The sequence below is a fragment of the Chiloscyllium plagiosum genome, chromosome 1, assembly GCF_004010195.1.
Source record: "Chiloscyllium plagiosum isolate BGI_BamShark_2017 chromosome 1, ASM401019v2, whole genome shotgun sequence".
Classification (NCBI taxonomy): Eukaryota; Metazoa; Chordata; class Chondrichthyes; order Orectolobiformes; family Hemiscylliidae; genus Chiloscyllium; species Chiloscyllium plagiosum.
In genome coordinates this window covers 54,472,417-54,497,003 of record NC_057710.1, presented here as the reverse complement: position 1 = coordinate 54,497,003, position 24,587 = coordinate 54,472,417, and the positions used below count along the sequence as shown (strand labels likewise).

Below are 24,587 nucleotides of genomic sequence, written 5' to 3'. Positions count from 1 at the left end.
CATTACTGATTGATGTTTATTATTGTTTTAATGGCTTGTGGCATACCTTTTCTTCAGCTGTATATATACAACATTGTTTGTAAGGTTTTGAGTCAGCCTTCATAATTTAGGAATTCACAGTGAGAAAGTATGGGTTGAATGAAAAAGAGACAATAACATTATTTAACCTAGCAATCTATAAATACAGGGTGGAGGCATAACCTACTGTGTACAAGGCTGCAACTATATCAGTAAAAAGAAGGTGGTTCATGAAAACTCTGTGTCCTCTAGAATCGGAATACTGCTTCTGTGCAAGTTTCAGACGGGGTTGATTTAATGCTGGCTAAAATCCCAATGGCAGCAGAGGATAGGAGTTAGAAACAAAATACAGGCCGTAATTCTTGTAGCACAGAAAATGATTCTCTCACAGTAAGACTGATTGCAGAGCTGTTGATTAACAACAATAAATTTTGCTGGATACAACAAGAATATCCAAATTGCTGAGCAGACTGCTTCATTCTGAATATAAGAGGACTATTAAGAATGGCATTTTCAATAAAGACAAATAGAAAATGGCTCACTGCATTAATAAAAAGCAATTCACAGAAATATTCCAATCATCATTCCTGTAATTAAATGAGATTGGCTATGTCAGTTCATTGACACAACCCATTCTCGGGCAATGCTGCTAAAATATTCAATTAACTGACTGGCCTTGTGGAGTCATGGCATGAATACTTCTGTTAGTGCGATAAAGGAGAACTATTGACAATGCTTTATGAAAAGAGAAATCGGTCTTTTGTATGTCTCCAATAAAAATGCAATTATGGTGATAAATGTACTTTTTGTAGAAATACTAACGCTTTTATTTATGTGTATATCACCCAGAAAAAAAATCAATCAAGTACAATACCACATTTAATGTATGTCTGTCTCAGAAGTTAGAATTTTAAAAAGGCAAAGGAGTTTTATTTTTCTGATCAATATAGCATTTACAAATACAAAAAATATTTTCAGGACCAATGATTCTGAAGTACCCTCCAGAGAGTTAACATTGCAGTATAAACCAATCTGGTAAATAAATAGCAATCGGACACTCAACTGTCAATTTGATGTACATGACCTCATGTTGTTAACATTTTACAGTGTTACTCCTCCACCTACAATATCTCACTTGAAATCATAGAGACCTATGATTTAGTGATTGGACCAATACCATGTTTGTGGCTATTTAATGAAAATGAAAGTTGAGACAATTGGGTACAAGTATGAAATAATAACATATGTGGCAAGTGAGAGATGTGATCTGAGACTGAAATGTCATTGAAGACTACACATATAACTAAGCTGTTGTTCACAGACATTTGCAGAATATTTTGCTTTACAGCAAGGTTGGGGTATTATCAATGAAGTGTTATGGGTGGTTGGTGACAGACCAAAGTTGATGGAGAAAGTGTGGTGTATGTGTAGCACTTTTGATAAAGCATTGAGAAGTAATTTTGTGGATAATGTTGCAAAGTTTGAGAATAACTTTTCCTGAACATTATTATTTTGTTGATAGATTACAATTCTGCCTGTGGTAATGTACGGTGTTACTTTCTTGTCATGGGAGCCGGTAGAGTAGTGGAAATGTCACTCGACTAATGAGCCAGAGGTTTAAATTCATATGTGTTCAAATCCCACCACTGTGGTTGGTGAAATTTAAATTCAATTGATACCGTTCTTGAATTGAAAGTCATGGTGGCTATGAAATGAGCATCTGATTTAGTAATGGCATTATGGAAGAAAGGTTGGCCCACATGTGACTCTAGACCTGCAGCAATATGGTTAGCTACAATCTGAAATGACACAGCAGAGCAATTGCAGATGGTCAACAAATATCGATCTTGCTAGTGATGCCAAGTTCTGTGAAAGAATAAAGAGTAATGAATGGATTGAGCTTTGCCAAAAATCACCTATGTCAATTTTTATGAGTTTCATGAAGGATTGCCCTCTGTGAGCCCTCGTGTATATTTTTGTGCTAAGTTTCCAAACTCACCTCATTACCAATGCATTACCTCCCATAGCGCTCTGCTTAATGCATTCTCTACCTTGCCACAGGCAGAGGTCCTTCCAGCTGTCTGGATATCCCAGGATGCCTCCTGCCAGTGTCATCTCTAAAGGTCAGTTGCGCTCCCAGTTAAGCACTGACAGCCCACTGGTTCTGTAAATGGTTAGTTGTTGTTGCCCTTGACATCTTTGACAGAAAATAACTGATATCTCACTTTACTAAGTGAGACCTGGAGTTCCAGCTAGATGGGGCAGAGAGGGGCCAGGTTGTATGAAACTAGTGTACTCTGAGATGTTGGCAACTGATGGAGTCATGTGAGCTGGAGTCACCGAGTTATTGTTTCGGCTTTCATGTAGTAATTGTTACCGTTTAGTTTCAATGTGCATTTCAAGGTGAAAGAATGGGAAACTATATAATCATAACGCATGCAAATAGACTTCTCACTATGCAGTTGCGAGAATCTCATCTTGGAGGTTTAACACTTGGTCAGAAAATGGGATAGCAGGAGGCTTCTTATTGGCCAGCTAATGCAATTCTCTCAAATGTCTTCCAATGTTCATATAATTCAGGGACAGGAAAGATTCTACCCAGTATATTCATCAGTGTGAAAACTGAATACGCTGGAGAATCTCAGTATGCCTGCCAAAAAGCATTTACTGTTCTGATAAAAACCAGAAGATCTCCAGATGCTGTAAATCAGAAACAGAAGCAAGATGCCAGAAAAGCTCAGCAGGTCTGGCAGCATCTGTGAAGAGAAATCAGAGTTAACTTTCAGGTCCAGTGACCCTTCCTCAGAACTGGAGAAGGAGAACTCTGAGCTTTTCCAGCAACTTGTTTTTGTAGTTAATGCTTTGAATCTGATATGAAGCTGCTTCGTAACCTACATTTATTGGTTTGATTTAAAAAAAAACTGATGACTAAGTTGCAATTAAAAGATGGTGGTGAAATATTAATAGATCATCAATGACTAATAAAATGGTTAAGCCAATAAGCAAATATCTGTTTTTTTTGTTTGCAATTAGAAATAAATAATGGGAGTATTTGGTCTCTTCAAATATATCACCAGATTTCTAATTCACATGACTGTGCCCCAGCCATATTTTCTTCGCAATTACAATGAGAGAGATGTAAAGCACAAGAGTGGGACCACAAAGCACACAAGCATTTATAAAATTATGTTTTAGATTCTAAACTTACACTGGACCAATATTCATAGAAATTATGAAAGATATCTTTGATAGAAATTAAAGAAGAAAGCATACTTATTTACATGTGTAACATCAAAAAGAGCCTAATTATTTTGTTGAATTTATAGCATTAATAGTCTAAACAGGAAGGATCACGATTCTATATAACTGAAATCCAGCCAACGTAATATTTACTATTCACCTATGTTGACATGTAAAAGGGTTATATTTTTAGGAAATTGAAGTCGTACAGTCTTCTAAACGTAGTTCAATAAATCAACTGTCAGAATAACCTTTGATGTTCTGAATGTACAGATTGAAAATTACCACAGATATACCTGTTCAATTAAAAACAATGGTGTCTTTCAACTTGTGCTTTCCTTTTTTTTGAGTGAACTTTTTAGCTTCCTCCAGATACTCCCTTTTCTCTTCATCTTCTTCACAGTGGATGGCAAAGCTTCCTTCCTTCGAATTTCTCGTACCATGCCATAGAAAACGTCATCAATGTAGATCCGCAGAGCAGCTGAAGTCTCAAAAAATGGGCAATTATACTCTCTTGCCAATGCCTTGCCTTCCTCATGCGAAACCTTGAAAACAATTCATGAATAAATTTAAAATGCATTTAAAATTAACGAAATAGTAACGCTATTAAACTTCAACTTAACTGAATATCTACTATTTATATATTCATGGTCCTAAAAACAAATGGTGTAATGCAAAGTGGAGCAAAAAGAAGGACTCTCTCCACACAGGTATTAAAGGTCATGAAAAAAATATCACAAATATTTTGGATGAAAATGGTACAAGTAAGAAATAATGTTGATTAGAAGATCCACTCAGCTAAAAATGCCTTTTCATAAAATGCAAGCAATACTTTAGCTGTAAAAAAATGGGCTAAATCTTCAGGGCCTGCAAGCTAGCAGTGTGTCACAATACATTAGAAAGTTGAATGTTGGTGTTGAATGCTAGTCAAAATTCTTGAAATGTGGTGTAAAGCCTAATTCAAGTGAAATTTCCATAATAATTGACATTTAACCTTGTCAATACTTTTGTTGTTTACTAAAATTGTTGACATCAGAATAGCTCTTGAAGAGAATTGGACTCATGATCAGGTTAACCTTCACGATTCACATTGTGAAATTTACATAAATATAGTGAGTTTCCCGAAGCTGTGATGTAAAGGCTAGCAATCTGGTGTGAGAGGTGCGTAGTGTGTATTAATTATGGAGCTGAGTAAAATGAATCAAAGCAGCAAATTGTGCATGCTTCCATTTTGAGACAAATTACATTTCTTACAACCTGCTCTTGGAAATAACTTTAAGCTGAATATGTTTTCCTTTTGGCTAAGTCAAGATTTTTGAAAGGTTTCTCACTGGATCTTTGAAAGCTGATTTCTTCAATTACTTAAATGTCCCAAGTGCTTGTCTTGCATCCGATTTCCACCTGCCTTGTCCCTTGTCTAGATGTTCCCTTTACAAAATGAGACAGGACAGTTCCAGGAGGTAGTTTCCTCTTGCAACATTATAGAAGTGGCCTTACCATCGACCTTCACCCTACCAGATCCCCTCAACAGCTTGGATAAGAGGAAGATCAACAAGCCTTTGGCAAGAAGACCCTCAACATATCTAGCCAATCTAGACATACTCCACTTAAAATATGCTATCAGCTTTAAAATCAATTGATTTAAAAATACTTGAATAATTCCATCAGATGTGGTATGATTGGAATTGTGTGACCTGTTGTTCTTTAAAGGGAGTACACACACATTTACTCGCAGCTTGCAAACCCATGGAGTCTACCACTTAGATGCACAAGGGCAGCTGAAGACTGAGAACAGCTCAACCTGCAACTTCCCTCCAACCCATACCATCCTGACTTGGAACTATCCGTTCAGTCATTGACTGGGGTCAAATTCCTGGAACTCCCTATCTTACAGTGTGCAGATATACTGACATCACGTAATCCTCAGAAGTCCAAGAAGGTAGCTCATTACCACCTTCCCTTTTTTATTTGTTCATAACTGTGTGGTCATCACTGGCCAGATCAACATTTATTTGAGAGTCTTCTTGAAAACAATTAATTTCTTTTGTGCTTGTTTTGACCTCAATAGGAGAGGGTTTTCCCCCTTGATTCCCATTGAATCCAGGTTTGCTCGGAATCCTTGATATTATATTCTGTCAAATGGATCTTTGATGTCAAGGCCATTCTCTCTAACCTCACGTCTGATATTCAGCCCTTTTATTTGTTTGAACTGAGGCTGTATTGAGTTCAGGAGCTGGGTAGACTTGGTGGAAACAAAACAGAATGTTAGTAAGTAGGTTATTTTTAAGAAAATGTGGTCTGGTTGATGAACCATTGGTAAACTATTTAATCAATTCTCAAAGGCAATTATGAATTGGCAAGAAATTCTGGTGCAACCAGTAACACCCACATGATGTTTTTTTTTAAGAAGCCCAGACTTTCAAAGTCTGTCCTGCAAATAGCTACAGCCTTTGTTTCATGTCAATGTTGTATAACAAGGTTGTGATTGTAAACTAAAATCAATTAATTAGTAATGTCAATGTCACTGCAATCCCCTAGCTATCTGATTAGAACATACCTCTGTGTGCCAGCATGAAAGATACATTCACAATTTGCACTTTTTAACATTATTCACACTGATGGCTGACTTCCATTTATTGGTCATGGAACTTGAGTGGAATTGGTAGTGCGAAGAGCAGTAGAAATCTTCACAGTTTGTTTTTCCTCTGTATTGATGAGCACAATACATCACTACAGCAATCCAATCATTTTAGAACCATGCTCATGAATAGTTGTCACTCTTGCAATGTAGGAGTTTGGAGATGGCAAGCCTCCTCAAACACCAATGCGATATTGTTGTATTATTCCACCGATTCCAAACTAGACACTCAGGGTACCATTAGGACAGTTACATGCCATTATGACATGTGATATTCTGGTGTAAGGATTCCTACTTTGCTTTCCCAATGCAATGCAGTTGGCCCTGTTTTCTCGGTCAGACAGGTTGCAGTAATGTACAGTAATAGCAGTAAGCATTGAATCCAGACTATGTACTGATCTGAGACATTATAATATTGTAAATAACTGGTTTTGTTAATAAACATCCTGAAAAGAACAGTTTCTCTGTGGTGTATGTTACAAGAGCTGATGTGTAGGGCAGCACCTCAGATATATCATCCTGGCTGTGGTTTTGATCCAAGAAACCAAGTCAATAGCAATGAAATACTCAATTTACATGACATTGATAGAGGGATAAGTATTACTAGGACATTAGGATGACTTCAATCCTCTGCTTTGAAATAGTGTAAGAGAGTCAATCACAGAGCAGAAGTGGCTTTTTAACATATTCCAAAACCAGCACCTCTGCTACTGCATGACAGCCTCAATACTGCACTGGAGTCTGTCCAGTTTTTTTTTAGGGCCTGATCCCATGACATCTGAATAAAACCAAGTTTGCTACAAACTGAGATACAGCTGACACACTAAAATTGAAGCTGGAGAGGTCAGAACACCTATGTTTTATACTTCAGGGTATGATGACTGTTCCAATGCAAATGTTACCAGTTTCTCCATTACATTTCAGATCACAGGAACTTATGGTAAGACCTATATATTTCATTGATAGAATCTAGGCATGCATTTCCACAATCAAGTTGCTAAAATATTATCAAATATGCCCCAAAAAAATTTTTTAAAAACTAATAATCTCACTTCAGACACTGCAGTTAACCTGAATGCAAAAGTAGATTATTTCTGCTGAGTTCCCAAAGCAGTACTTTGCATATTATAATAATGCTCATCATATATGTAGGAAAATAAATTATAATTATAAGTTTATGGTTTGTTAAGTAAGATTTAATTGATCATATTTTACTGTCAAGTTGCAGTATGAGTGGCACAGCTGAGCAAGCAGCAGTTTAATTTGCCCGTTTCAATTTAATGAAAGTCTGTAGTATTTTCTTGCTGGCGATGACAAGGTGATTTACAGAAAATAAAAGAGTGGAATAGAATGGAGTCTTTTAAAGATCTGTGCCATACATTTATGAGGGAAAACTGCCACAATTCTTCAGTGAACAAATTAATATGTACTCCCCTGCTGAAAGTCTGGGGCTACCTCAGTTCCTCATTGAGGCTGCAGTTGTGGAATGCTGGCCAATCAACATGAGGAGTTTTTTGCTCATATAATTCTTGCAACTTAATGACTGTTTTGACTTTGCTGTGGGGAATTTGAACTGGTTTTGAGCTACAGTGCACTGTTAAGACCAGCTAATGGTGGAGTGGGGAGTGTGGAAAAGGTGTGAATTGGATCTTCTCTTTTTAGCCCCTTTGGTTGGCAACAAAAATGAGACTTCTTCATTTTTTTAAGGCTGCAATTCTATCAGACATCAATTCAGATATCATACTAATCAAAATTGAAGGGTAAATTACAAGGCTTTCTTGAGTAAAATAAAGGAAGTTTATTATCTACTACCCCGATAAGAATCGTAAAATGTGACATCAAACATGCATGCAAGCATATGAGTATAAAGTTTAATAAAAGAGTCTAGCAATAAAAAGGAAGATGAAAGAACATGCAGTTTAAAAGTTCTTAGATTGCTTGGCGTTTTCAGCTTTATCACAAGACAGTGTTTACTTAATTGATTATATGTATCCTCAAAAGTAGGAACATTTGCAGACATTCTGGAGTTCCAGCGAATGGATATTTCAGATTTACTTATTATCGAATGCTACATAATCAAGAAGCTGAAATACACAGAAAAGGAGTGAACAAACATTCCAGTTCTGCTGTTGCAGTTTCAGTTTCTTCTCTCTCTGCCTAAAAGCAGTTAACCTAAAATAAAGTTCTCTTGTTTATTCCCATGTCTGGCTTCATTGTTTGTTTTAAAAAAGCTGGATAATCTGCACAGGACCTTCAACCCAATAGGCAAAAAGTCGAGAAAGGTGTGGCTGTATCCAGAGAAACATTTATGAATTTCAATATGTTTTTTGAAATGATGTTAATTTCAGCTCAGACTGATTTTTCTTCATTATGGTTCCTTGAGATTGGCTCAATCTGGTCAGGTGACCACAGTAGACACTGTAAATCATTGTTTTCCCACTTTTAAAAGCATTTTGGTCAATAAAAGATGCCAGGTACTGAAATCAGTTGATGGAAATCAAAAATGTATAATCCATTTTTACCACCATCATAAGTAAATGTTACATTTGTCCAGCATAAAAATGATTGTTTGAGACAAATTTGAACATTGTCAATTTTACCCTTTAGATTATTAAACATTACATTGCATAGAAAAAAAATCAATACAGCTGGAGCTGCTGCATTTGTTACAACATGAAGACAGACAGCCAGCCGAAGGGCCTGTTTCCACACTGTAAGTAATCTAATCTAATCTAATCATGAAGACAGACAGCCAAACCAAGTCATTCTTTCTTCTTCTGTATTTGCAACACAGTAGAATTAAAGCCTTCAAAGACCCTCAAAATATACCTTAATGGTTTCTGACCAGACCTTTGAATAATCAACCTCAGATACTGTGAATAATCAAATCCAGACACCGGTTTGTACCTTGAACAAAAGACTTAGCAATATAGTAACAATATAGTAACTTTAGCAGAATGGATTTAAACAACAAAGTAATTTAGTTGTTCTATGTAATAAACCCAGAAACCTTTGCTTTCCGCCCTTTCACACAAAAGACAGGCAGCCAAACAAAATTTGTTTATTGCTTTTGTCTTTTATTTCCTGTATTATATATATTTTTTGTATTTAAATAAACACAGAGATTATTTTGCCCTGAAACACGTGTCTGGTGCCTTCTTCATTGCACATTCATTAAATAAGTCCAGTGTCAGAACCAGGGATCTGGGGGCGATTTGGACCACTTAAAGATTAGCTAATTACTGATCTCAACCCAGAAACCCTGCAGTAAGAAGGGTCTGTCTCCAGACTGATTTTGAAGTGCAGGTGGCTGCTCCCACTTGCTGTACCCAGTGCCGCAATGAAGACTTTGGATGGTGCAGGCCTTCAGTCTGGGTTGAGTCCGCTGATGCAGCTGGACACGTGTTGGATTTATCAGGTGAGTACTTGCGTTTTCTTACTTTCTAGTGGTTTTGTGGATCGGTTTTCACTTCAGGATGTGCCTGAGGCCTTATGGTGTCGGTTGGATTGGCGGTTCTCAGGCCTGCTGGCCGTGGTCGGTTGCCTTTTGTCCCCCGGTAGGTTTCGGGATTGCAGTTGGGATACCTCTTCTGGAGACTGCTGTGCAGATAGTTCTCGGGGAGAGTCACCCTGCGATCCCTCTCCTAGTGGTAGCTGCAGGGAAATCTCTCTGGGTGGTAGTTCTTTGGGATCCCTCTCCTGGCAGTAGATGTAGGGATAGTTCTCTCAGATGATATGCAGGCCTGTTATCTTTGTGCCAAATCTGCACTTTCCATTGTGATACTGGTGTCCCCTGTTGAGGTCATTTGTCTTCCTGAGTAGGTGAGTAGGTGTAAACGTATTTTGAATTAAGTGAAATGTCTGGTATCTCTCTGAATGAATATTGATTGAAGTTGCATGACTTGATATCTGTATAGCCTCCATAATGGCTGGGTTAGGGTAGCCTGAGAGTAAAAGTTAGTTTCAGTCTAGGGTATTAGAACTGGTTGATTGTTCATTTAGAGTCAAGGTGTGAATTGGATTTTTGGGCTAAACATTAGTTCCAGGCAGCTATCTCTGTGTCTGTATAGAACATAGTCCAGCTTTTTGAATGATAGGGAGTTTTGCTTAATCCTACATTACATGTTGAAGATGAACATAGCTATTAAGTTTTAAACCGTCAGGTCAGAATTTGAGTACAGGAGTTGGGAGGTCATGATGTGGCTGTACAGGACATTGGTTAGGCCACTGTTGGAATATTGCGTGCAATTCTGGTCTCCTTCCTATCAGAAGGATGTTGTGAAACCTGAAAGGGTTCAGAAAAGATTTACAAGGATGTTGCCAGGGTTGGAGGATTTGAGCTATAGGGAGGGATTGAATAGGCAGAGGCTTTTTTCCCTGGAGTGTCGGAGGCTGAGGGGTGACCTTATAGAGATTTACAAAATCATGAGGGGCATGGATAGGATAAATAGACAAAGGCTGGGGTGGGGGAGTCCAGAACTAGAGGGCATAAGTTTAGAGTGAGAGGGGAAAGATATAAAAGAGACCTAAGGGGCAACTTTTTCACACAGAGGGTATATGTGTGAAATGAGCAGCCTAAAGAAGTGGTGGAGGCTAGTAAAATTGCAACATTTACAAGGCACTTGAATAGGTATATGAATAAGAAGGGTTTGGAGGGATATGGGCCAGGTGCTGGCAGGTGGGACTAGATTGGGTTGGGATATCTGGTTGACATGGATGAGTTGGATCGAAGGGTCTGTTTCCGTGTTGTACATCTCTATGACTCTGTGACTTTATGACTCTTTGACTACATATATAGGTGGCATTGAATATGGCTCATAGTAAGAAATATCACTGATATAAAAATGCACCAAAAGCTAGTGCTTCCAAATAAACACCTGGTGTTGTGTGATTTTTAGCTTTGATGTAAAAACAAGAAGTGATTCCCTGTAATTTCAATATTTTACCTCTTTTTTTAGATGTTGTTAAATGTATTCAGAACACAATTTATCCTTTCAAGATAATGGCTCTCAAGATTGGTCTTTGCATATTTGAGTTTTAGAAGAACAACAATAATTAGTTATATTTATATGGCATTTGTAAACTAAAAAGATGCCTCAAAGTGCTTCACAGGAGCATTGTAAAACAAAGACACCAAGTCTGAGAAAAAGATATGAGCTTAGATAACCAAAAGCTTTAATGTTAAAAAGATATGTTTTAAGGAGTATCTTAAGAAAGGAAAATGGAAAGATAGGCAGTGAAGGTTATGAAGAAAATGCCACAGTCTGGGAACTAGATAACTAAGCACACAGATACTATTGATTGAACAATTATAATTAGGAATGGACAAGAAGTGGAGGACGATAGATATCTTGGAGAATTGTGATATTAGAGGAGATAACATAGATTGGGAGGGTCAAGGCTCAGCAGGAATCGAAATCAAGGGATTTTTTAAAACAAGACTTATTTCTCTGGGAGACAAAGCAGATAATGTGGGTAATAGGGGAACAATCTGTGGTATGAGTTAAAGGCATAGGCAGCAACATTTTGGATGACCTCAAATTTAGAGAGATTGGAATGTGAAGGCCAGCCAGGAATACATGGAATAGTGGAGATTAAGATTAATAGTGAAGAGGTAAAAAAGTCATGGGTAAGGGTTTCTGCATTAGATGAGGTGAGGTCAGATGATGCGGAACTCAAGTCAGCATAAGTTTATTATTGTGCAAAAAAAATCTAAATCTACCATGAGGTGGCTGGGAGGTCCTAATCTTTGCATTTCCACTGGTCAAGGATATTGAAACTCTACATATCTCCAGTGTTTCCTCAGCTGCAGCTGTTAACTGCAGAATCTGTGGGGATCCATTGTCCCTTTACTTACGCATTCTGCGGTCTCTTCTGTGACAGAGAAAATCGCAAGCCTGTAAGTGAGTGTAATGGCAAATGTTCTCTCAATGGATGTAATGAATTTGTGAAGGCTGACCAGCGGGGGAAGAAAATAAAATTGCTTAAGGTTCAGGGTGAATGGCTGTGGTGTATAGATAGATAAGACAGTGTGTAGAAAGAGAATGATTAGTGTACTTGCAAGGTAAGTGAATGTGAGAAATGATGAGGTGGAGTAGATCTGACAGGGCAGAGTAAGAGGGCCAGGATTGTGCACACAACATTATTCTGGAGAATGTGAAAATGTATACACATTTTCTGGCCTACTTGTGTTATCAAAGTGCTTCCTGCAATGAACCCAGGAAACAGGCTTTCAGCAGCTGATTTCCTGGACCACATCAATCTATATCTTTGCTGAAAGAATAGCAATTTTCTAACTTGCATTGCAATGGGAGAGAATCTCTCTCCAATCTTTCATTGTTTCCAGAGTGCATCAAATGATGCATTATATGATCGAAGCACAGCTCTTGGCCACCCTTAACCATGTCGAGAGTTTACTCTTTCTTGGAATAAATGGATTACATTATGAGTAAAGGACAGGCCCTTATCCTCTGAATTTAGAGGGGTCAGAGATGATTTAATTGAAACATGTAAGATACTGACAGAATTTTCCAGGTAGATGTTGAAAAGATGTTTCCTCTTGTGGGAGAGTGTAGAACTGGGGAGTCATAGTTTGAAAATAAAGGGACTCTTATTTAAGACAGAGGTGAGCAAACATTTTTCTCTCTGAGAATTGAGAGTCTTTGGAATTCTTCCTTCCTCAAAATGCAGTGGATACAGGATCTTTAATTTTTTTAAAATGCAGAGGTAGATAGATTGTTGATTACCAAGGGGATGAAAGATTATTGAGGATATGCAGGCATGTTAAGGTTAAATTCAGGTCTGTCATAATCTTCTTGAGTGGTGGAGCACGCTTGAAGGGCTGAGTGGTCTCCTCTTGTTCACTGCTCGCGTGTTCATTTGTTGGTTCTAACTCGTAAGCACACTATCATTTTATTGACTCTTTAAATATTTGAAATAGTTGAAATCACATCTACACCATACTTGCCAACACAGATTCATCAGGAAACGTGGAAAAAATATTATAATTAATGTCTTAGGCCACCTGTCTTCAGCTGTTTCACCATTGATTTTCCTTCCACTGTGAAGTCAGAAATAGACATATTTGCCCATGATTATAAAGTGTTCAGTTCAATTTACAGCTTTTCACATAATGAAGAGCTCCATACCACATTAACAATGCCGTGACTCAGTCAGGCCTAAGTTAACAAGTGGCAAGTAAAATTTGTGTCTCACAAGTCTCAAGAAATAATCAATTACCCCAAGAAATGGAATGTAACCATTTTCCTATGACATAATCCCCCACTATCAACATCCTGGGGTTTATTATTGACCAGAAACTGAACTGGACCAACCACGACCATATTGTGTCTCCAAAAGCAAATCTATTGTGTATTCACTACCATTACTACGTGCAATTGACTCCCCAAAGCCTGTCCACATGGTGATGAGTCAGGAATGCAATGGAATACTCTCCATATGCCTAGACGAATGAATCTCCAACACTCAAGAAGCTTGACACAATCCCAAACAAACCAACTTAGTTTCTGAGTTCTCCATCCATGATGTTAACTGTGCACTGTGGCTACTTTGGATGCGTTGTTACTGCCCGTCAAGATTTCTGCACACCACATTCTAGATATATGACTTCTACCATTTGGAAAGATAAGCACAGCAATTGGTTGGGAACACCAGTACTTGTAAGTTCTTTTCCAAAACACACACTATCCTGGCTTAGAAACATATTGTGGTTCTTTCACTGTCCCTTGTTGAAAACCTGGAATTCCCTCACTAACATCATGTTGGATCAACCTGCAGTGAAAGCACTACATTGAGAGAGAAAATGCTGGAAAATCTCAGCAGGTCTGGCAGCATCTGTAAGGAGAGAAAAGAGCTGATGTTTCGAGTCTAAGTGACCCTTTGTCAAAGCTTTGACAAAGGGTCAGTTAGACTCAAAACGTCAGCTCTTTTCTCTCCTTACAGATGCTGCCAGACCTGCTGAGATTTTCCAGCATTTTCTCTTTTGTTTTCAGCATCTGCAGTAATTTGCTTTTATAAAGCACTACATTGGTTCAAGTTGGCAACACATCACTGCCACCTCAATAACAATAAATGCCATACTTGCCTGTGATGACCCAATTAAATCATAAGAAAATTAGGCAACTTTTTTCCAGTGTTGAAATGTCTAATTATAGGGGGCATGCATTTAAGATGAGGGGAGAAGTTCAAAGGAGATGTGAGAGGCAAGGTTTTTAAACAGAGCGGTCGGAGTCTGGAATGCACTGCCAGAGGTGGTGGTGGAGGCAGATACAACAAGGGCATTTAAGGGATTTTTAGACAAGCACATGAATGGAGGGATATGGACCCAAGGGCAGGCAGAAGGGATTAGTTTAATTTGGTGTCATGCTCAGCACAATATCATGGACTGAAGGGTCTGTTTCTCTGCTGTACTGTTCTATGTTCTATATGTTCTAACTGCATTTAAATGGCATGGACTAACTCACTGAAAGAACATAAGAAATAGAAGCAGGAGTTGACCATTTGGCCAATCAAACCTCTTCCAAAACTCAATAAAATCATGGTTGATATCATTTTGGTCTTACCTGCACTTTCCTACTTCTCCCCAAATAGTCCCTGGTAGATCACTCAATGGAATCAGAGGATGTAGTCTTGCTGTGTTCACTGTGTAAACACCTTTCCTTTTAAACACTTCAATTAACTCTCCTACTAGTCTTCTTTAGTTTTATGGGAACAATCTCAGTACATTAAATCTCCCACGTTAACATAGCTTTTGATTTCTGAAACCACTCTGATGACTTTATGCTGTGCCCAAATAATCCAAAATTCTCTATATAGTGTACAAAGGGGAGTATAAAATGAAACAGTTCTCAATTGTGTTGGAGCAAACGCTTTGAGTAATCTATCATTTTCAGTTTGTGTGTGAATTTGATTGCCTTTGAAAAATGCCAAAACAGAATTAGATATTTCAGGCTTTGATTATGGAGACTTGGATGTTCAAGGAAGTATGTATTTGATATTGTTTATACACTTCTTTCTATTGCCTGTTTTCGCATTTCCTTTCCCCAAAATGTATTACCTTCTACTTGTCCATGTTAAATGGCACCTGTCTTCCTGAACTCTTTAATAGCTTTTGTTGTTGATGTCACTCTACTTTTCTATTGTCAGCAAATGTCAATATTGTGACTCTATGCCCAAGTTAATAGAACTCAGCATGAACCAGTTACCCCTCACATATACCTCATAGTGAATGATTCAGTCTTTTGTCAGTCAATCTATCCTCATGAATGTGATTCTCTATCATTATCCAGATGCTGGAGCTTTGTCAGCTAATGATATCACTGTGAAGAAGTGGATCACTGACACTTTGATTTTTCTTTAATTTCTTCATGGGATGAGGGCATTGCTAGAATTTATCACTCGCCCCTAATTGCCCAAAGGGCAGTCAACCACATTGCTGTGGGTCAGATCATAGTCAACCACATTGCTGTGGGTCTGGAGTCACATCAAGTCCAGACCAGGTAAGGATGGCAGTTTCCTTCTCTAAAGGACATTAGTGAATCAGATGGGGTTTTCCAAGAATCAGCAATGGATTCATGGTCATTATTAGACTCTTAATTCCTGATCTTCATCAAATTCATATTCTACCATCTACCATGGTAGGATTACCATGGCTCCTAGAAAGGAGCTCAGAACTGGACTGAGGAGAGCCAGGACGGGCACAAAAAAGGCTTGGCGGGAAGGATTAGAGAGAACCCAAAGGCACTTTACTCATATGTGAGGAATAAGAGAATGATCAGGGAGAAGGTAGGGCCGGTCAGAGATAGCGTAGGGAACTTGTGTGTAGAGTTTGAGCAGATAGAGGAAGCCCTAAATGAGTTTTTTGCTTCAGTTTTCACCAAGGAAAGGGACTTTGGTAGCGAATGAGAACATTGAGGAGTTGGGATACAGGCTTGAAAAAATCAAATTTGATGAAATTGATGTGCTGGAAATTTTGGAAAACATTAAGATTGATAAGTTCCCTGGGCCAGACCAGATTTATCCTAGGTTGCTCCGGGAAGGGAGTAAGGAGGTTTCTAAGCCCTTGGCGAAGATCTTTGCCTCCTCACTCGCCACAGGAGGATTGGAGGGAGTGAATGTTGTTCCTCTTTTCAAGAAGGGTAATAGAGAAATCCCTGGTAATTACAGACCAATCAGTCTTACCTCTGTGGTCAGCAAAGTTTTGGAAAGAATTCTGAGGGATAGGATTTATGACTATTTGGAAAAATATAGCATGATTAAAGGCAGTCAGCATGGCTTTGTGAGAGGCAGATCATGTCTCACTAATCTTATAGAGTTCTTTGAGGAGGTGATGAGACAGGTCGATGAAGGTCGAGCAGTGGATATGGTGCATTTGGACTTCAGCAAGGCAGTTGATAAGGTTCCCCACAGTAGGCTCATTCATAAAGTCAGGTGGTATGAGATACAGGGAGATTTAGCTCTCTAGATTCAGAATTGGTTAGCTGACAGAAGGCAGAGAGTAGTTGTAGATGGAAAGCACTCTGTTTGGAGGTCAGTGTTGAGTGGTGCCCGCAGGACTCTGTTATTGGGCCTCTGCTCTTTGTGATTTTTATAAATGACTATGATGAGGAGGTTGAGGGGTGAGTTAGTAAATTTGCAGATGACACAAAAGTTGGAGGTGTTGTCAATAGTATCGAGGGCTACTGCAGGCTGCAGCGCAACAGTGACAGGATGCAGAGCTCGGCTGAGAAATGGTAGCTGGAGTTCAACCTGAATAAATGCAAATTGATGCATTTTGGAGGGTCGAACTTGAATGTTGAATATAGGATTAAAGACAGGATTCTTGGCAGTGTGGAGGAACAGAGGGATTTGGGAGTGCAAGTACATAGATCCCTCAAAGTTGCCACCCAAGTGGATAGGGTTGTTAAGAAAGCATATGGTGTTTTGGCTTTCATGAACAGGGGGATCGATTTTAAGAGCTACGAGGATTTTCTGCAGCTCTACAAGTCCCTGGTGAGACCACACTTGGAATATTGTGTCCAGTTCTGGTTGCTCTACTATAAAGAAAGATACGGAGACTTTGGAGAGGGTGCAAAGAAGGTTTATCAGGATGCTGCCTGGACTGGAAGGCTTGTCTTACAAAAAGAAGTTGACTAAGCTCAGACTTTTCTCTCTGGAGAGAAGGAAGACCTGATTGAGGTATATAAGGTAGTGGGAGGCATGCATAGAGTCGATAGCCAGAGGCTTTTCCCCAGGGCAGGATTGACTGGCACAAGGGGTCATAGTTTTAAGATGTTAGGTGGAAGGTATAGAGGAGACATCAGAGGTAGGTTCTTTAAACAGAGAGTTGTCAATGCATGGAATGCGTTGCCAGCGGTGGTGGTGAAAGCAGAGTCGTTGGGGACTTTAAGCGACTGCTGGACATGCACATTGACAGCAGTAAATTGAGAGGTGAATAGATTAGCTTACTTTATTTTACGTTAGGAATAATCCTCGGCACAACATCGTGGGCCAAAGGCATGCAAAGCTATTCTGTGCTGTAATTTTCTATGTTCTATGTTCAATTATTTGAACCAGTGACCCCAGAATGTTACCTAGGTTCTCAAGAAACAGTCCAGTGATAATACCAGTAGGCTATCACCTCCCATTTTTTAATGGAATTCAGATCGATTCACAAGTCAATCTATTTACCTTTACCTCAAAAATTCCCAAAAGCTGTTGGAACTCAAAATATCTGCTTGGAATTCTTGCTTCATGGCACCTTGTCTATGAGGTAATTTAAAAAAAAATGCCACTGCTGCAGTTTGATTTTAAAGGTTCTGCCAGCATCCTTTTACCTATGTTCAGTAGACAGCCATTGGAACAAAATATAATATTTATAAGGATAGGTTGGGAAACTACAGCTGAGTCAGTGTAACTACTCACTCTGATAATTGCCTAGCCTGCAGTTCTGGCACAAAACGGAGATTTGTCACTCTCCAAAGAGACTGGCTGGGGAGCCTTCCAGTCTGATTTAGTCTTCTTTGTCAGTAACAGCTTTCCAAAAATACACTTTAAGGCAGGACAAATGAGTTTCAGAAAGCAGGGTTACTCAATAGTCTGCTTAAATAGGGCATAATTTTCTTGTAACGACATTTCAAGGGCAGAGGAGAAATTGATTCCAAGGTGATTCTCATTGTGTTTCTCATCAACTGGTGTCTCACCAGAGTTTTATATGTAATAGCACTCTGTGACTCCTCATTTTTGTTAACCTTTTAACAGAAAAAGCACACTTGCCAACTCTGAATGTGCACTAAAACCATGAGCAACACACATTAATAAACATAATGCAAGGTCAACACTACATTTTGAGCACAATATGAAAAGAGATATTTAAAAAGACACTCAAACTGCTCAGAGAATAATTTGATTGCTAGTCAGGAACTGGGGTTCATACTCAGCCTGACTAGGATATTCAGAAATTTTATACATTCAGCAAAGATTTAGTCTGGTCAAAAAGAAGGCCTCAATGAGAAATACGAACAACACACTGTTAACAAAGGCAGTCAAGGCAAGTATCTAATCAAAACAAAGGCATACAAAGCAGCAAAAATAATAGAAGCCAAAGGATTGGAAGTGTTTTTTCAAGAATGGCAGTGATTAAAAGCTAATAAAGATGCAGAAAATTGATTATGAAAGTAAATTAGCAAGAAATCTAGAACCAAACAACAAGAGCTTCAATGGACAGACAAAAAGAAAGAGTAGCTAAAGTAAGTGTGAAATCCTTGGAGGATGCAACTTGGGAAGGCCACACTTTATCATTTCACTCACCCATGATGAGGTCAGTGTTACAGCTAGGGCAGTAGGATTCAGAAAGCTAGCTTGGTTTCCCCAGGGTCAGGGTGCCATTGACAGTACACTGAGGGGAGTGTCAACAACTGGAAGGGATTCTATTCGAGCAATATACAGCTGATCTGTGATCAGTGCTACCATCTCCTGGAGCTGTGTGCCGCTATGCCGGCAGCTGCAGTGACTCCTACATACGAGAGCACTCCAGTGTTTACCTCATGTGTTTGATGATCCAGGGCCCTAACAAGGCTGATTACTGGAGGTCAAAGGTCACTCACTATGACTATGGCTCATGACACCATTCTGTAAGCTCTGGACAGAGTGGAGCACAGGTTTAATGCCATCCAATAAACTGCAACCAGAGCCACAATGGAGCTATGATGGTGGTTCCAATGCTTGGACCTGTCTGAATGGGAGGAGTTCCAGTATTGTCTGGAAAAAGAGTAGAGCACCATCCAGGAGTGCTGTGTTTTGCACTTTAATAGTAGGATCAAAGCGATGTGCTGCATGCTGAGGAACTAGGGGAATGGGAGCAGTCTTCCGAGAAGGAGGTGGAGGATGAGGACATTGGGGAAGAGGAGCTGACATTGTGCATTACAAAGCTCAGTTGCAATGGACACTGCAAGCCATACATAATCTCACTGGCACCAGCTTCCAACAGAAGACAGCTGGATATGGCACAAAACCGTGGACTGTAAAATAAACTTTGGTCATGATGCTGAAATCTGCTTGGCATTGTGGGGGTGATGTTCAGCCTCTGTTAGCTTTGTTTGTATTCCCTCTTGCTTTCTGTAAATGAAAGCTCATGTTTGTGTTTGTCCAATTGCTTGCCTGCATGTGATGTCCTTCTACTGGACAATTACAAGATGAAGGTCTATTGTGAACACTGTGGATAGGATAGGACTTAGGTCATTCAGATAGGATGCAACAAAGGACAGGTAAAGTGTGTGTTGTGGGTATTAAATAGTGTCTAGGGTGAAAGAATGAGTTGCACATGTGAGGGAGTGTTAGCCAGGCTGTCCATGTGCATGGGTAGTGTGGCTTTGTGGCTGCTGGGCCATTATGCTACCAGTGAGGGCAAGTGCCAGATTTCCAAGTCTTATCTGGGTATACAGTGGTCTTTCAAAGATGGCATGCTTCCAAGAGATGCTGGTGGTTTGATGGATATCCTCTGAGTTGTTTTGGGAATGACCAGTGGTGAGATTGAGCTGAAATCAAACATTAAAGATGCTATAAGGGTATGGTGGATAATTAATGAGCTGTGTCTAGTAAGATAGAGAGAATTATCTCACCAGGCTGTGCAGCTGCAACCTCTACAAAAATCTCAATGCACTCAGATTTGGCCAAAAAAAAGATAAGATTCAGCCCATAGACTTGCTCCAGAGCAACTGCTAAATTGACACCCTCCCCCAACTTACCTCACACAGTTCCAACTCGCAGACTTTTTATATCCCTAGATCCTGACCTGATATTCTCTTCTCCATCCATGATCTAAAACCCCTGCATCCACCACTGCATCCAGCATCTAACACATCCAGCCCACCCCCACCACGGATCTGACACCCTCTTACCGGACCTGACAACACATGCTCCCCCCAGAACCTAAAGCTCCTACCACTGATTTGACAAACTTCTCTCCACCCCAGAACCTCGGTCACCAATAGCCTCTCTGCCATGGCATTCCTCGGATGCTGCCTGAGCTGCTATGCTTTTTCAGCACCACTAATCCAGAATCTAGTTTCCAGCATCTGCAGTCATTGTTTTTACCACACTGAAACATCCCAAGGACCCGTCAGTGCTCCCCACCTCTACTGGATCCCTTACCTCCCATGTACCCTGACTCAAAATACTGCATGACCTAACTTGTTCAGGCAGCCTATCTATCTTGTACCCTGCTTATCTGGTATTTAACCTATCTATCATCCTGGCACCCTATTTACCTGGCGCCCTACTTATCCATCACCCCAAACACTGATCTCCTCCCCACCTTGCACCCTATCCATCCAGTACCCTACTCAGCTGGTTCCATACCTCTATTCAGTTGGTGCATGACTTAGCAATCAGCTAACCCGCCAGCACCCACCCCCTTCAATCTCCACCTTGCCAGACCACCCTCACAACACTTGACACCCTGGAATCCAACTAACCCCACCTTAGCAACTTACCCACCCTGCATAATAACCTCACACAGACCTTCTAGACTTAACCCATCTCAGGAACCACCAAAATGACCGACTGGGATGTGGGACTTTGAAATCACAGGATATGGAAACTGACTGCTGTGAAAAAGGGGCTATGATTGGCTTGCAACCAACTCACCTCTAGTCCAATTGGAAGCGCAGGACTGAATTTCTGAAGGGAAGCTGATTGGAATCTCCTTTTCGATATGTGGAGCTCTTTATGAATGTGAAAAAAAGCAGCGGAGTGGCAATCTATGTGAGAAACTTCCTCTGGCTGCTCTCCAAGGGGGAGTCAAGGATGAGAGAACATAATCTCAGATTAAGGTGTTCCCATTTAAGGCAGAGATGAGAAGAAAGTTCTTTTCTCAGAGGATAGTAAATCTAAAGAGGATTGCATGAGTTTATTTTTGAATATATAAAAAGTAAGAGAGAGGCAAGAGTGGACACTGGACAGCTGAAAAATGAGGCTGGAGAAGTAGAAATGAGGAACAAAGAAATGGTGAAGAGCTGAATAAGTACTTTGCAACAGTCTTCATGGTGGAAGGCACCAGCAGCATACTAGAACTGCAAGAGAGTTAGAGCAGAGGTGAGCATCATGGCCATCACTAAGAAGAAGGCACTATGGAAGGTAAAAGGTCTGAAGATAGATAAATCACTTGGACTATATGGACTACATATCAGAGTTCTGAGGGAGATAGCTGAGGTGATTCTAGAGATGTTACATGGTAAAATAGGGCTGGGTCAGCACAATTCTGTCAAGGGGATGTCCTGCTTGACATATCTGTTTACATTCATTGAGGAAGTAATGAGCTAGTCATACAAAGGAGAGCCAGCAGATGTGATCTATGGGATTTCCAGAAGACAACTGACACGGTACCACACAAGAATCTGCTAAATAAGACTCCATGGTCTAAGGTGCAGGAACTGGCAGGGATAGAGGACTGGTTGACTGACAGAAGGCAAAAAGTATGGATAAAGGGGTCTTCTTCAGGATTGCAGCTGGTGACTGGAGTTCTGCAGTGGTCACTGTTGGGTCCACAAGCATTCACATTATAAACTAATACCCTGGATGAGGAAACTAATGGCATTGTTTGCTAAATTTATAAATGACATAAATAGGTGAAGGGACAGGTAGTGTTGAGGAAGTGGGGAAGCTGCAGAAGGACCTGGATGAGCTAGGTGAGTGGGCAAAGAAATGGCAGATGGAATACAATGTGAGAAAGTGTGAGATTATACACTTTGGTAGGAAGAGTAGAGGCAGAGATTATTTTTTAAATGGGAAAATACTTTAGAAATCTTCTTTTAAGATTTACATTCAGGCTCAGTTGGCAATTCAGTCGGCAAACACAATATTAGCATCCATTAATACAAGGGCAGGGATGTACTGCTGCAGCATCACATTTAAAATATTGTGAGCAGTTTTAGTGAAACAATGGCTAGATTATTAATCCAGAAATTTAGCTGAAGTTCTCAGGACCTGGGTTCAAAACCTGCCACAGTAGAATACAAAACAAAACATATGGAATTAATAAAATAATGATGATCATGAAACCATTGTTAACTGTTGGGAAAAAAAATCTGGCTTATTAATATTCCTCAGGGAAGGAGATCTGTCATTCTCACCTCGTCTTGCCTACATGTGACTCCAGACCCACAGCAATGTGGTTGACTCTCAACTGTCCTCTGAGATGGCCTAGCAAGTCACTCAGTTCAGGGATTGCTAGAGAGAGGCAATAAATGCTGGCCGGCCAGCAATGCCAACGTTTCATGAGTGAATTGAAAAACAAACATGTTTTTTGGGTCCTGAACCAGAGGAAGGATGTGCTGGTGTTGGAAGGGCTCCACAGGTAGTTTTCAAGAATGATCCCATAGATGAAGGGCTAGTCTGATGAGGAGTGGTTGAAGACTCATGGTCTGTACTTGATAGAATGTTGAAAGCTGATGTGGGGTATCTCATTGAAACATATGGAATATTGAGAGGCCTGGATAGAGTGGACATGGAGAAAATGTTTCCAGTGGTTGGTGAAACTAGGACCCAAAGGCACAGCCTCAGAGTAAAGGCACGACCTTTTAGAACTGACATGAAGAGGACTTTCTTCAGCCAAATGGTGGTGAATCTTGGACATCTGCAGAAGGTTGTGGAAGCCAAGTTACTGAGTGTGTTTAAGAGAGAGATGGGTTATTCAAGGGATCAAAAGTTACAAGGGGAAGGCAGCAAAATGGGATTGAGAAACACATCAGCCATGTTTGAATGGCAGAGTAGAAACGATGGGCTGATATCTTATGGTCTTATGGTCTTCACTCATGGTATGTGCACTCAGCAGGAATGATTTCTGGCTGACAATGCAAAGTCAGAAGATTCCCTCCACTAGTTTATGCAGAGGAACTTGTGATAGTGATGTATTGCAAGGAAATAGAAAATCTGGTGGAGAATTGTTCATGTGTGAGTGTCCTAAGAGCTTACTTCCTATCATTTCCAATAAGGTTGCAATTAGTATTCAAGTGGGTTTCATTCCTGAAGCGCGCAGACTTCACTGCAGATTTTAAAATCTTCTTCCCTGTATCTTACACGATTTGTACAAAACACAAATTCATCACAATGGATGCCTTTGACCACTTTCTGTTTAACTCCTCTTACCATTGAGGAGTGATTTATTCTCTATTATACTGACTTTACCTAGAGGACTGTTACCCCTCAGGATACTTCTCAATGTGGAAGAGTACTGGGAGGATGGTCAGAGGGAGGTCTACCTGCATCTGAATTGGGTTACATAAAGATGCTTTCACTTAAATACAGATTGACAAACCTTATTTCTGAGATTTCACGTTAAAATATAGGGTTTTGTGCTTAAATTTCATTGTGTCAAAGCACAGGTCTATCACGCTTGTGATGCTTTATTTTCATTCACATGACCTCTCGGCAAGTCAGAGAAGACATCATTCATCAGCTCTGCTTCAGAAGGGAATACTGGTCAGGATTGAGTCCTCAGTGTGACAATTGGTCAAGCAAGAAACTGAACTGGAAAGTCATATAAATTATATGGCTACAAGATTTAGTTAGTGCCTGGAAATTCTGTCATGAATAATTCACTGTCCACTGTCTAAAAGACACAGGTAAGAGAGTGATTGAATCCATTTTCCTGGATGCGTGTAGTTCCAAAACAATCAAGAAGCTAAAAGCAGTCCGTTTGATACCCCATCCCCCACTTTCAACATTCATTATCGACACACAGTAGCAGCAGTGTTTAACATCTAAAAAAATACACTGCAATAACTCAATAAGACACCTTGGACAACACCACACAAAACCACAACCTCTATCACTTAGAAGTGCAAATACAGCAGCTGCATGGAGACACACCAAATGTTTTCGCCTCCAAACTACACCCCATCCTGACTTGGAACTATGCTACCATTTCTTCACTGTCATTGGACCAAAATCCTGGATGTTCTTGACAGCATTACGTGGACTGCAGCAATTCAAGAAGACAACTCACTTCTCGCGGACACATCCTTGCCTTGCCACTATTACTGCACTGAAAAATGTGGTGCTGGAAAAGTGCAGCAGGCCAGCAGCATCCGAGGAGCAGGAGAGTCGATGTTTCAGGCATAAGCCCTTCTTCAGGAATGAGGCTGGTGTGCCAAGCGGGCTGAGATAAAAGGTGGGGGGGTGGGGGGATTTGGGG

At 40.0% G+C, this 24,587-nt stretch overlaps 1 protein-coding gene across 2 annotated transcripts in view; it reads right to left on the bottom strand.

The window, feature by feature from the left end:
• Positions 1-2,810: 2,810 nt before the first annotated feature.
• Positions 2,811-24,587, bottom strand: part of rit1 (Ras-like without CAAX 1) — a 301,555-nt gene continuing 279,778 nt past the window's right edge. For both annotated transcript variants that reach the window (XM_043701395.1, XM_043701404.1), the window contains one exon: positions 2,811-3,803. In XM_043701395.1, the coding sequence (XP_043557330.1) occupies positions 3,582-3,803 (222 nt within the window). In that variant the 3' untranslated portion in view covers positions 2,811-3,581. The remainder of the gene's footprint in view (positions 3,804-24,587) is intronic.